This window comes from Strigops habroptila, chromosome 1, assembly GCF_004027225.2.
Source record: "Strigops habroptila isolate Jane chromosome 1, bStrHab1.2.pri, whole genome shotgun sequence".
Lineage (NCBI taxonomy): Eukaryota > Metazoa > Chordata > Aves > Psittaciformes > Psittacidae > Strigops > Strigops habroptila.
Window position 1 is genome coordinate 100,772,016 of NC_044277.2, and position 15,259 is coordinate 100,787,274.

Below are 15,259 nucleotides of genomic sequence, written 5' to 3' on the forward strand. Positions count from 1 at the left end.
CACACATAGTGTCATTACCTGGTAAATTTTCATGCATTTCTAAGGTTAAGAAAATTGAGGAAGGACAAGGAGGTTTTGGTATGCAAATAGTAGCTTGCACAGAGACTCTTCCCATTAAAAAGCACTAGGCAATATTAATAATTAGGCAAAATAGTATTACCACTATTAAGGTAGGTTCTCCTTTTAGTAACAACTCATTTAGGAGCAGCAGCTGGGTTGTTATAAGGATTGAAGCTGGAGTCTAACAGGGTTTGGTTACCAAGCATGGTGAGTGCATGGCACTTCTGGTCCAAGCTTAAAGGGGTAGCAGAAAGAGAAAAAAGAAAACACACTAACCTAGCTGACCATCTGCAGTATTTTTTGCGAGACAAGGGACAACTCTGTTAGGCAGCAATACATGCTAGAAGCAGAAACAGCCCAAATTTCTAATCTTTCATTTGCTGATGCCAGCTACAATGGGCAGAAGGATGGTGATATCTCATTTCTGTGCTGCAATGCACAGATTTTCTGCATCTCTCCAAGAATCTTTAATTCCCACTGACTCCCAACATGGGAGCTCCTCATATTGGTCATCTCATGCCTATGTTGTCCTTAGGCATGAGCAGAACCAGCTCTGAGTTTTAGTTACTTTCAGAAATAGGTTTGAATTGTGAGGATTAGTTATCCAATACCCAAACACAATTTCAGGTCTCACTGATTTCAGTGGAGATTGAAGGGCAGAACATCCCCTTTAGAAATTAGAGTTGGTGATATTTTCATGTTGTATAGTCTGCGAAGGCTTTTTTCACAAGTTCCTTCCCACCCCTGCACACACATACACACACACACACACACAAACATCCTGGTTTTCTACAGTATGTTTTTATTAACCAAAGCCTAGCTCCACACCACTGTAGAGCTTGATTTCCCTTTACAGTGAGTATCTAAGGTGAGGTTTTACACTTATGGTGGCCATGCAGCTTTACCAGGCAGAAGCAAAGAACAAAGAGAAAATACTTTACCGTCTTCAGAGATGATAAATCTGAACAGTGCAGGACACTTGACAAAGACTATTTCACCCACACTTGCAGGTTTCCAGCATGTAATATTGTCCCACATTCCTGGGCAACCTATAGAAGAGAAGGAGGGATAAAATACATTAATAGTGGAAATTCATTCCTTTCTTCACACTGTTATTGTGCTTTATAGTTGGTTCTTTTTTCTATCCATAAAAAATCTGCTTGTTTAGAATGAGAAACAGTATCATTTTCTAATAAGCGTTCCCTGGAACAAAATAATTTTCATTCACAGGAATAGCATAAACACGTAGTTGCATGGCACAATACTGGCCAGACTCTACTCTAACAGGAGATGACATTCCTTAGTCTCAGTTAAATCACTCCAGCATATACCAGAAACAACTTTTCCCTTGAGCATAAAATCTGCTGCCATTTAGCTATCCAGTAGTACTGGGTTAAATCTTTTTTTATTTATGGATCACATCTTTGATTTAAATTCTATAAATTTCTGCTGTCTCTAATCCTTGTCAAAGTTTGGGTACTGGTACATTTTGGAATTTGACTCAGGGTGATGACTGGAAACTGAAAAAAAAAAGATTCTGCTTCATCCTACAGCCATTTTTCTGGATATGTGAGGGAAATTTACCTCTTTCATGTTTTTTGTTTTCTTAAAAAAAATACTGTGAATAGAAATGTACTTCTTTATTAAAGAACTGCTATAATATCATTCACTATCTTTACTGCAGTCTTTGCTCTAGAAAATATAAACTCACAATGCCAGAAATGTGGTTTTCACCTCTAGTGATTACTTGCATAAGCTGAAGACAGAATCAGGTCTTTAAAAACTGTTCAGAGATTTTAGGTAATCATCTTGTTACTTCAGGTAAGCTTTGAACTACAAATATGAGTTGTAAAGATCCAACTTCCTGTTACATGCATGCTGAAAGAAGAAGTGATGAGATTGTGGATGGGAGTTGTTTTCTCTTAGGATATAGGAAAAATTCGGGTCTCATGCTACTGTAAATACAATAAAGGAGCTCAGCTCCTGCTTTATTCTAATCACTGTGTCAGAGACCTGACTGGCTTTAAAGAAGCAAACCCTCTTGTAATTCTGTAAACCACCATCTTACTAGCTCATAAATCTAGAAGACTTATCCAGACTTACTGAGTGTACAGAGAAACTCAGAGCAATCTCTCAAATTTCCTAATGCTTTAAAAAATGACTTAGTGAAGGAATCTCAAATGGGAATCATCTTCTACCTCAGCAGGAAAAGGAAGAAAAACTAAATTTAAATATCTCCACTACTTATTTGCATTTGTTTTTGAGATCGAGCACATAATCTTATCAACTGTTAAAAGCCCCAAGCTCCATGATTTCCTAAGGGTTTTCTGTTAATATGCTCTCTCTTTGAATATGTGTCAAGAAAAATAAGATCTTCAGTAAAAGCAGATACTACTTCAAAGCGTCATACTTTTAGACTGGCACAAGTACAGTATAATGAAGTATGGGTGTTCAACATGTAAAAACGGTATGGGCTTTATCAACTTTGGGGATAGTAGCAGATTTGCATCACTGGAGAATGTATGTTCACAATACTGGAAGTGGTGTATTTTTTTCATCAGCTTCAATGGCAGGGAATCAAGTTCCCTCTTTTCTCACAAAAATATAAACCAGATACTACCATGCGTGTTGGTTAGGGCAGTTCTGAGTGATACAGTATTTGAAGAGTTATGTCAGTGTCAAACAAGAGTGTTACAATGACAGCATATGCTAAGCAGTTGGTGATCTTTCTTTCAAATTAAATGATGCACCATCAGATTATGTAATATAAATTACAAACCATGTGAAATCCTGACCCTATTAGGTAAAAAACCTTCAGTTTTGCCAGATCCACAAAAATACAATATTACTGCAAAAATGCTCATTAAATCATTGCAAGAACTGGGAAAAAAAAAATGAATCTTTTAAATTTCCCCCTCCTCCTCCTCTCTTTTTTTTCACTCCTACCCCAGGTTGTTTCCTTTGCCAGATGAGGATCTCACTGTGCAAGTACATTCACTAGAACGTCTCCAAAAGGTTCAAAGGCTGGGGTTTGAAAAGTTTTGTGATACAGTTAAAGTACTAAAGATGGAAATCAAGATCACATTGAGCACTATTAAATTTTATTGTCTTTGATAGCTAGCATCTGTCCATGCAGTAGGAACTGTATTTACCATGGAAATCTGAAGACGCATACTAATAGGTTTAAAGTTCACTGCTGTATGGCACTCCGTACAAAAAGGATACGTAGATATTCATGGTAATGAGGAATTTGCTTACAAGAGGTGTTAGAGACAATCAAAATGGCTAATGAGATCTTCTGAGATCCACCTGCTAGCTTTGCTTGCTTAAATTAAATGGGTTTGATAGGAATAGGGAAAGCTTTCTCATTTCTTACTATTACTGCAACATCAGTTGTCTTCCAAACACTGGAATAACAATTAATACTGTGAATCAATCTAGAGAAATGCAAGGAAATCCTCATCCTGCAGAAAAGAAAGTGCAGACACAGGATAAATATTTCATAGCATTGTGTATCAAATTCAGTTATACCAGGTGGTTGGTTTTTTGTGGTAATACCATGCAGAGCTAAAAAATCGCTCCATTTAAAAAGCCATTATAAGTTCATTGCGCTAGAAAGCACTGATGTGCTGACATTGGAGGAGAGGAAGAAAGAAGCAGAGAGTCAAAAAATTTGCCTTAGTTGCTAGAAGAGGTGAGTGATGGATAGAATGGAAAGAATTCACTGTCAATGAGAATGTTGCCTGATCCTGCCTGGAAAAGCATATTTGGAACAAATAATTTAGAAGAGCAAAGAAATGGGTGACAAAAAAAAAAAAAAGTAGAATAAAGGCCAGCGTGCACTATCTCTTACATTTGTAAACCATGATGCAGCCAGCAACTCCTGCTGGGTGGAATATGCCCACGGAAATCAATGTGACTTGAGTGTGAAACTGCACAGCAGGGTTCTCCTCTGGCACTGACGGTATGTCTCCATTGCTCTGTGGCTTAGGAATGCCCAAGCTAGCTTTGAAAGAGGTAGCTCGGGTACTACAAGCAGCAAGGTGCAGATTTGAGTGGGCAATTTTTCCTTGTTCTTAGCATGTTAGAAATCAGTAACAACTAGAGGATATACTTTTAAAGAATAAGATTTCCTGTGGGCCAGAGTGAAAAAGAAAAATATGGTGGTCTGCTTAATGGACAGTCTTAAAAACAAGGCACCTTGAAGAAAGGACAAATTCTGCCTTCCTTTCCCCTGTCTGCACTGCAACCTCCAGACTGAAATTTGTACTTGGTAAACACTGTAGGATTCATCTCAGCTAACGTAAGTCATGTAAAGCTTGGCATCTGGTCTTAGGTAAGTACTCAGACTCTTGTAGCACAGGCAGAAGAGTGCTTCATCTTGTTCAGCTAGTTAGCTCTTCTTCAATGGGATGGATGAACCTTTGGGACCCCCTATTCCTTGTCACTGACTTTTAAGGAAAAACAAAGTGATCATTGAACTACAGGATCAGTCAGGACTGGTTTAACTTCAAATGACTGAGACTTACCCTTTGTCCTCATTTTGGCTGGGATAGAGTTAATTTTCTTCCTAATTTTTGCCCTCTTTAGCTAAGCAAAGTTTTCTCTGTAGTTCCTGGAAGGAGACTTTCCTGATAGGGATAATCCCATTTTAAGGTGACAGTGATGGTGAATCACCATGTGAAGTGTACTTCCATCTCTCCACTGACTACACTCAGCAGAACAAGGCCAAGAACTAGCTTAACCTAGAGAGCTTCTTACTGAATGGCTGAAGCTTGTATTCCCTATGTAAAGTCTGTGTGGACTTCTGGAGTAGGCATGACCCAACTCTGTCCCCTGGGCAGAGGGCTGACCAGTGGCCATGCAGCCTCCTTTAGCCACTTCCCAATCCTGAGCAAAGGAGTCCAGCTGAGGGCTGGGACATGTTACAGCAGCCTGTGAATGGTGCCAGCATAGCTGTGCAGCTCCTAAGCAATTCAAACCACAGTTGAATCACGGTGGCTGCTTTTGAAAAGCCACATAATCAATCCTTATGTCTCTGGCTCAAGCTTATTGTAAAAGTGAGATAAAACTCATATTTAGACTGTAAGCTCTCTGTGGCTGGATCCACCTTGGGCAGTTCTTGTGAAATGTACTTCAAAAAACAGAGTCCTGATTTCAGTGGAAGTGCAACATTGGTGTTATATGAATTTTATATGAAGCTCATGACACCTAAGCCACTGAAAAAGAACAGCTCTTTCATAAGAAGGGGGAAGCTATGGAGATTTATCATTGCAGAATCTTCTGATGCGTTTCTTAAATTATACCTAGCACTTTTGCCATTCTTCACTTCAAATTAATCCTCTTGGAGCAAAACAGCTTCTCTCTAACCTGATATTCCTGGCAGCTGAAGGGCCGCCTTCTTACCTGAGATGTCTGGACAAACACCAAGAGGAAAAAAAAAAAAGAGCAAGCCGTGCTGGCAGAATAGCAGTGATAAAGATCTCTTCTGAAGTTGCTTACAGTCCCTCACCTTTTTCTCCTCTGTCCTGGGCTGCCTTGAGAGTCCCAGTTTTTATAGTGGCTAGATATAAACCCAGATTTTAGACAGCCTCATAGCTGAAGTTTACCAAGTTCAAGGAATGGACCTCATTTTAAATCCACTGCGTTCAGAGCCTGTTATCTTCCACAAACAAAAAGTCACTATGTCACCAGGACTATGTACAAACTGTTCTATAGATTTGTCCCCTGTTTTTTTATGGTGCCTCTACTGCAATCCTCTCATTTTTATATATATATTTATAAAAATCTCTATATTTAAATCCTTTTTACAGAATCCACAACATCCTCCTATGTCCTTATCCTGCCCTAGTGCAAAATGCCTCCTTTTCATCTCTGCTGACTTTTTGGCAAGAGAAGGTGAAAAAACAGACTTGTTTTTTTTGTATTTCAAGACCCTGTATATAAATTCACTGCTCACTTGTTCACCCCTCTTAATAAAGTAGGTAAGTTCTACCTTTCCCCCTCTCAATGAAAATAATTATTTGACATCTTTCTTGTGCTCAGCACACCATTTTGGCAAAACATACAGGAGTTTGCACCTTTGAGACAATGCACCTCTGTCAAAAGTTGCTGACTTTATTCAGTGGACTCAAAATTATTGGGTGGGAGGAGAGGGAGGGGAAGGAAAGGGGAGGGAGCGAGAAAAGGAATGACAGGACAATGGACAAAGGGGTTTATGGATTCATACACAGACAAAAGGGAATAGACAAGAATTTGCATACAATTTGCTTCCGTGGGAAATGAGAGGAAAAATGTAAATACGTATATGCTAGACTGCGGTATTTTTCATATATGGAAATAAAGGCTTGAGATGAAAATCCATCATTTTGGCTTGCAGCATTTAGTGTGGTTTTCAGTTACTCTCTTCATTTATCAGTTTAAAATATCACCTTCAAGGTCATATTGCCTTCAGTAGAGTAATATGAAAGGAAACGTAATGTTACAAGCCAGCATATTAAACTGAATTATGCAAAGCACAATAACTTTTAAAGGGCATAATACATATAAAGCCTTTCAGAGAGAGGGGGAATATCAGATATAGGTGCTTTCCATTCTTTCATAAATCTAGGTAAACACCAAAATAAGTAAAGGCTTCAGCGAGGCCTGGGTATGGGGCCTAGATTTTCAAAAGTAATTGACATTTCAAAGTAATAGTATCTTGTAGGAGCTCCTATTATAGAAATAGTGGTTCTGTTGGTTTTTCAAGTTGGGCAGCAAACTTATATAACACTGTCAGATTCAATAGTCTCTTTTTTAAGTCCAGGCCATAAAAGAGTAGAAAAGAAACAACAACTGAAATTCCAATGTTCTAAAAGGGGGAAAAAAAAACCCAAACCACCAAGTGTAAAAAAATACTAAAGCAAGACATTCTATGCTGGAAGAGAGAATAGTTGGTCATGCACAAGAAAAAAGAAAAGTTATTCCTTCCTTAAACTTCTTATATACAAAGTGGGCACTAAAGATCAAGTACAACGGGAAACTGAGCAGAGAAAAAGGAAAGGCTTTTGCCTTCCCAGTTCTGCTCCCAATAGGTATTTTAATTATTTGAATGAAATCTAATTATTCTTTCAGTGTATGTCATCTAGACCAGCTATTACACTAAGAATTTGTTCCTCTATCCAATTTTTCTACTGCTGCACCAGGATGCACCCTGCATTGTCTAATGTGGCATTTATTCATCTTAACAGTATAAACATTATATATGTAAGTCTGAGCTAAGTTCTACATTTCTTTTACAGTGCATAAAGAAAACCAGACACCTCCAGAGGGCACTTCTAGAGGGTTTCTAAGATAAATTCTCTTCCGGAGATGTGTATTTTCTTCCACTGATTAGAAAAGGCACCAAAAGGAAGGCTAATCTTAGGCTTAAAACAATTGGAATTAGAGTCGAGAAATTCCACACATATAGTCCAAGTGATTCAGCTAGGGCTGTATGTGAAGAAAAATAAACATGATGATACTTACATAAACTATGATAGCATTTTCTACTGGTACCTCATTATCAGTAAAAAGTGATTTGTTTTATGGGATGACATTTTCAGAGTCAAGATGCACTAAGTGCAGCACTGTTTCCAAAGAATTATTAAAAATATCAGCTGAAGTTTTGAAAGAGAACATTAGAACAAATTATTTGAGATATTTCACTTATACACCAAGTTAATCCTAAATTATATTAAAAACTAAAATTGAAAGAAACAGGTTTTTGTTTGAGTGGAATGGGGGGGTTTATGGCATAACACTAGACAAAGATGAGCTGAAGATATCAGGCTTTGACTCTCAAAATATTAAGTGCTTATACTTTGTGTTTACCAAACATACACCGTATTATTTTAGAACTGGGAGCTAATCTTTTTTACCAAAGTTTAACAGAGAGAATTTCACCTGGTTTGGATGTTCTGGATCACCCAGGCACCTTGGTTCACCTTCTGACCACCTTAGGACTGAGCCACACAAATTATAAATCAGAACTCTCTCCTTATTCCTACTATTTTGGTGGGGAAAAAGTAGATACAAATACACATACATGTCACCGTTTGACCACGATCTGTCTCAGAAGTGAAAAGAGAATGAAGATCTTCCCACTCATGCAAAAATTCAACCATTAGTTCCAATCTCCTCAAGAGAGTTCCTTCTCTGAGTCTCACATGAAACACACCTCAGAAGGAAAGGCTAATACCAAATTCTTGTTATTTTTACTTGAATATTTTATAAATGACAAAGATCAGTTTTTAAATGACAGGAACTGTTATCTATAAAGAGGTAAAAACCCTTTTTTTCTTCTTTCAAGATGTTTAATTCTTTACAATCATAGAATATTTATTCTAAGTTGATACTTATTGCTGTTCTTGCACTCTTACCTGTCCAGAAAACCTCTTCCAAGAAAATCTCCAGAATCTTTTAAGTGCTGCCATCCAATTTGTGTTAGGTGAGCTTTGGATAGTTTTAAAAGGAAACCAGTTTGGCAAAATCTTTGGAACATTTATTTGTCTAATTATACAGGAGAATAAAAAGCCAATAATCTGTGAAATTGAGAGGTTTTGATTATTTAAACTTACTTTAAATATAATAAAAAAGAATGGTTATTCATCTGTGAGAAAGTCACCACTTTGATGCTCTGAAGGCAGAGAGACTGTGAAATTACACAAAAGAAACTATGAGATTTTATTCCAACACAGCTAGAGAAAAGAATGACACTTACAGGCTGCCAGAACCTGAGCCAGTGCCAAGCTCACCAGCTGTGAATAATCTGGCATCACTCAGGACATGGGTTATGTGAGATCATGGGGTACTGTTGGAGGCAGCCTTGCCTGGCAGCAGCTGGTACCCCTCACTTCTTTTATTGCTTGTGGCAGCCAAAATGACTGTCACCATTTTACCCCACTGCCACACCATTCTGGCTGACTTCCCTCCCCTCTCAGGAAAAGAAGAGATCATGGACTTTTCTTTATCAACTCTATCTTGTATTAATTCTCCAAGCTAAGAAAGAAAGGAAGGGAAAGGGAGACTGTTCCACCAGTGTCTAGCAGGCTTTTCATATATCATAGAATCATAGGATCATAGAATTATAGAATGGTTTGGGTTGGAAGGGACCTTTAAGACCACCTAGTTCCAACCCCCTTGCCATGGGCAGGGACATCTTCCACTAGACCGTGTTGCTCAAAGCCCATTCAATCTGGTGCTACATGACTTAAATGACTGGGCTCAGCGTCATTTCTGGGAAGAGCATAGTAAAAATACTGGCTAAAGTTTGCAGAGTTAAGGCAAAGTTTGAGAAAAAGCAATGGAGTAAGAACCAGAAACATAGGTTCCTCTTCCTCTGTCAGATCCTACCTGAATGGATCCTTCCTTTCCCAGGCACAACCTACCCGTTAAAAGTGACTGACTGAGGACAACAGGGTGTAGCACTATCATCAGCCATATCTTAGCGTTTTGAATAGTTTCAATTAACAATATTAACTAAGTGAACAATTTGTTGTGGTGATATATATTATCTAATATATTATTATATATAAAAAATATTATCTATATTTTCACCCACAAATGTTAATGTCCCTCAAAGTGAACCCTGGATTTCAACTAAGGCTTCAGGTAAAGAATCTTTCCACAGCACTGAAGTGGGACACAAACTTTGAAACAGTCTCTGGGCATGGGGTTACTCTTTAATCTTAAAAAATCCCAACATAGAACAAGATTTTCAACGGAACTTATTCAGGCAAAGCTTGAGGTCAACAACTGCCTAGTCAATAACATTTGTCAAGAATTTTGACTTGTTTCTTAAATAGACCAAAGAAAACAGACAGATATTAAACAACTGAAAATAGCAACTGACATCACGTCTATATGGTTGATAATTTCAGAACTTAAATTCTGTTACATGTATATTAAGTTCCCTCAAAGGAATTTATAAATTATCATAATTTAGATTTCGTGGTAGCTCTGGGGTAAGAATATTTTCTGCCTTTTTTACAGCTGGAAAATGAAACAAAACAAAATAAATGGTGACACTGAAATCTAAACACTTGCCAGAGCAACAGTTGTAACAGAACTCATAAAGAAGCTGCCCCTTCATATTCAGACTCCTGTCCTCTCCACTTTCCTGCTTTTCTGTTGTTTATAAATAGAGTTATCTCAGTGGAAAAGGCACATCTGTAGTAGAAGATAACCTATAACAGATCTTGGGCCAAATTTATTCCTGATGTAAACACAGTGACGCCAATATGGATACTCTTGAGAGGCATTTATTCCTTGTTTACTTCTTAAAATCTTCTGAGAATGAGAAATGACTGAATTAAGTAACTTAATTTCTTCCAGTGTGCAAATTCTATAATCTCTCCTGGAAATTGTTCCAGTGGTGAGTCAAGCAATTCCTTATTAGAGCCCATGGGACCTTATGAGCTAATGAAGGAAGCAAAGGAAATAAATACATTATAAAAAGCCAGTTCGTACTCTTTCAAGAGGCATGTTAACACATTGCATTTCATACTCCTGAACAGCAAAACAGAAGCTGTATCTTGTTCAACTTTCTGGAGTAACTGAAAGAGAAATCTTGAAGTAAGGTGTGATTCAATAAGAATGTCAGAGTTTAACAAAGCCTGCCTCATCTTGAACTTCTCTGGCTGCCCATGATGTACTCAGAGTAGAAAAAAAGAAGATCTAAACTTAAATACAATCCAACCTCACAAGGATTTGCATACACCTGGAAAATTTTGGTCAGTATGAAAGGGACGAGAGGAAATCATATCACTATCCAGTAAATTCCCAGCTACTAGATGCCTTCATGTCAAAAGTAAAGATATATAAAGATCTATGCCTTGATCTGGGGAGGTTACAATCTAAAGCCAGTGAAAAGGCATTGCAAGGGATTTTTATTTTTTTTTTTTTCCCCCAAGAAAGATTTTTTTTGCGGAGATAGAAGGGGAAGAAATGGAATGGAATGTAAACTGGGAAGGAACCACCAGTGCCATCACACTCAGACCAGCACTATCACCAGCAAGCAGATGCCATATAATTTAATCCAGAAAAAGTAAATGAGTACACACTGCTCACAACTCTATGTTGTGTAAGCTACAAAATACAAGCAGCCTACAGTAAAGTACAAAAAAAAACCCCCATAAACATTATATGAGACATAGGAGGAGGTCAGAAATATTTCCAATGTTTAGATATATGACACGTAAGGTGAAAATGTCCAGAAAACCACAGGGAGTGGATACAAGAAGGCCCAACGTTACAGTGGTGTTAATGTGGCAAAATGTGAACTGCTAGAGACAAGATATTTCTCCTTTGTTTGCCTGTAGATCAAAACAGGTGTGGTGGATGTGTCTTTCTTTGTATAAAGGCTGGAATGATACAGGAAAAAATGAGAAGTAGTTGTAAGAGAGTGCTGAGGCTGCCATCACTACTTGATGATTTATGCTAGAGGACTAGTAACATACAGAAATATGCATCAAACCTCTAACACTGCTGGTTTAGTCACTGCCTCCATAAAAGCCATTGCAATAGTCATTGCAGGAAGTCATATTTTGGCGAGAATATGGGGTTTAACCATATTTGCGAAAAAAGTGTCTGCAGATCCTCATTTTCCTTTTGCTTATTCCTTTAAATGAGGAGTTAATTCCAACAAAGTCAATGCATTTCTCCATGTATAAAGCTGCTGTAAGTCAGAGACCAATTGGTTTAGAGAGTTAGAAATGGGTTGCAAAAAAATATGAAAATGAATTAAGTGTATTACGCCTTCTTCCTCTCTTCTTCTTTGAAAATGTTAAAGACCTAGTAGGAAGAGAAAATGCTCTGTGGTGTTGCTCACAAATATGTGTGGGCAGGCAATTACACTCCCATCTGAAGTAGTAAATAACTAAGAAAATTTGCATACATATGATCCATATTCTTTTACTGGTGGTACTTATTGGAATGTGGAATAATTATGGGAAACCAAAAAATAAGACTAAAAGGATGTGGGGAGGTCACAGAGATGATTCTCTGCACCCAGAGAAAATAAATCATAACTAAAATATCTACAAGGAAGTTTGGGAGTTCTCATTGTCTGTGACATTCTCATTGGCTGGACAAAGGATAAGAAAAATATGTTACAGGGCAAAATTCTGCACTCTAGATTTATAGAGTAAAGTTCCAGAAACTTCTTTATGCTTCAGTCATTTGACAATTTTTGCCTTGCAGGGAAGTATGATAGCATCAGTGTCATATAAGGGTGGTAAAAAATTTCTTCATGATACTCTGTGAGTGAACAGATGTTGTATTATTTAGCAGATATAAAATTAACCCCTGTTGTAAAACTCAGACTTAGAAGTTATTTATAGGCATAGGTATGTATCTATACAGGTATACAGTATAGGTATATATTTGCATATATCCTCAGATAGATTACTTTGTCCATAGATTAACTGTTTAAGTCATATGTAGAAGAAAAATTAGAAAGCACACAAAACCCACTCCATTTATAATCCTAGAGAGAAATCTTATTCACGTGAACAGGAATGATTAGGTGCAGTAATCATACCATTTGAACTTTTCTTCATTGGTTCTCAATCCAGAAGAATAATGGAAAACAGATCAGTGAATCTGGTATATCCTGTACAAAGACAATTATGAAATAGTTCTACTGACTGGGGGTGCTGTATTTAATTTTGTTCTAGCTTGTTCAATTAGGATAACATGGTTTCTGTTTTAAGTAGTTTGCAGGTTAGCAGAGAAGGGGTACAATTATATTAGTCATTTGGCTGTATGACCAAAACCTGGAGCAGATTCAAGTACTTTCATGTCTTTGGAACAAAGATGATTCCTGTTCTCAAAATATATACAACAGTCCTTCAGCACATTTTAATGAATTGTTCGGCTTTGCTCTTGTCACAGGGTTTGGGCACACTCTTTTTACACACTCTAATAATTGTTTTTCTCTTCTAAAGCATTTCATTGTACATTGACTTTTACGTCCAGTAATTTTTTGACACAGGTCCTGGTTAGTCACTCACTTATGGATCATTCTAACCTTGCCTTTTGTTTTGGTTGTGATTTCTAGTTGCATTGTTTCCTTGCACTTCCTCTATTTGTTTTCTGTATAGTAAACAAACCAATCAATTCTAGCAACTGTGTGAGCATGAAATGTATGGCTTGATTATCAAAAGTGCAACCTGCCATGGAAAAGCAGGCATTCAGAAAGTCTGAAATGGCTTTTAGAGTAATCAGAAAGTAAAGGAAAAGAACCAGTAAAAAGAGCACTTACAGGTGTTTGTCTACAAGACTCAGCTCTGCTCTTGAAGGGTGAAAGCTGCACCATCTAATTTCAGACATGTGCCTTACCTGGCAAAGCTAGTTGGGTAGGATTTCCACTTGGTTTACTCAGAAAAAATCCCAAAACAACAAACTCAAGACCACCCCCCTTACCTGCTCCCCCCCAAAAAAACCACCACCATCACCCCCCAAAAAAAGCAAAACTAAACCAAACAACCCCCCAAACAAACAAACCCTACAGAAAATAAAATAGTATGTGTGAATTATGGAGGAGAAAATCCAGGACTTGGAAGTGAAATAGGCAGTTATTAATCTCTTTGAGATTATGGACACACCTTGAGTGGGACTCAGCTTGCATATTAAGACACCTTAATTTAGGTGTTTTAATATGTAAACTGAACGTAAATCTCAGTATCCATCAACTGTACAAAGAGTCTTGAGAGACTAGCCACCTAATCTAGCCATTAAACTAGATGTCTAACTTCCAGTGATGCAATTTTTCCCCAAGGAAGCCATTTTTCTCTAAATACAGAGCCCAGTATGGCTCTTTTTACTGAAACACTATTGAAAATGCCTGTTGAATTCAGTGGGTGTTGAGGTTGGAGACTGACAGCAGCGGAATTAGAGGTGGAGAAGGGTGAGAGCTGTTTCTGGTGCTGATAACAGAACTTCCCACCGCCAGCTGGCTGTTTGCTGCTCTTATTGTGGTAAAAGGTGTGCTTAGTTTAAGGCTTATCAAAATCTTAAACATATGATTTTTAGTAATCTTTTCAGAAAACAATCTGGTAGTAGCTATAAATATAGTATTACCTGTGAGGTGAGTCTGTTTGGATATGTCCTTATGGCTTGAGGCTTAAAACTGTTAAAATGAAAGTGGCTTTAAACTACATTTTCACAGTACGGTGCAAGAGGCAGGTAATTACTTTGATTCATCTGTAAATCGTTTATAAGATGCTATGTATTCATCAAGCTGTCAAAATCATGAGTCTTCACAGCATCCAAGAGCAAAATTCAGAAATTAAAAAAAAAAAGCACATTTATTTTAAGTGAGATCAGTCTGAAGTCTGGTTGTCAAGTTTCCTAAATTCTATTCCTTTCCAACTATCTTGCAGGAATAATATTTGAAAAGAAAACCAAACCAAACCAAACCAAAACCAACCAACCAAACAAAAAAAAACCCCCAAAAAAACCAACAAACAAAAACAAAACCAAAAAACACACACACAAAAACCCAAACAAAACAAAACAAAACAAAACCAAAAAAGCTGGCTTAGAATTGAACTCTAACATTCATTGTTCCTGTAGATATGAAATGAGGAAAAATCAGATCACACATCAAGAGGAAAGAAGGTATACTATCCTACTTCTGAAATATCTGAAAAAAACAAATTATCTTGAAATATATATCAAAGGCTGTCAAATCAACTTTTATTCTCTTTTTTTTTTCTCTTTTTTTTTTTAATTTGCCATGGCTGAGCTTACATGTCCACTTTAAGCAAACATTCTGCTTTCAGACAGCTAACATTAAATTAATTTCACATTTAGACTTCAGCATGGTATTGCTGAAGTATTCCGGCACCACAGAAATCATATTAGAAAACAAAATCTTAAGCTGGGAAGCATAACAACCAGAATAGACCAAGTTAATCTTTTTTCTAATAGACCATGCAATATTATTCTTTCTAGAATGAAATGTTTCAACACATCAAGTTTTATGACCCCCAGAACAAAACACGTGAGAAGTTCTTCTTTGATTCACCTCTTTTATAAAAGGCTGGAAAACTCCATGAAATTGAGAGATCTTTCCCTTTTTCCTTTCCTGTTCCTTCTATTTCATGGAAGGAATTTGGGGAAGCTATTGCACATTTTCTCTTCCTCCCTTTTGCCAGAAGCAAATTACCGTGCACAT

At 37.3% G+C, this 15,259-nt stretch overlaps 1 protein-coding gene across 7 annotated transcripts in view; it reads right to left on the reverse strand.

The window, feature by feature from the left end:
- The window catches only part of ADCYAP1R1 (ADCYAP receptor type I), a 144,080-nt gene that overhangs the window by 62,448 nt on the left and 66,373 nt on the right, over positions 1-15,259 (reverse strand). For all 7 annotated transcript variants that reach the window (XM_030487384.1, XM_030487398.1, XM_030487376.1 and 4 more), the window contains one exon: positions 1,002-1,109. In XM_030487384.1, coding sequence (XP_030343244.1) covers positions 1,002-1,109 — 108 coding nt within the window. The remainder of the gene's footprint in view (positions 1-1,001; positions 1,110-15,259) is intronic.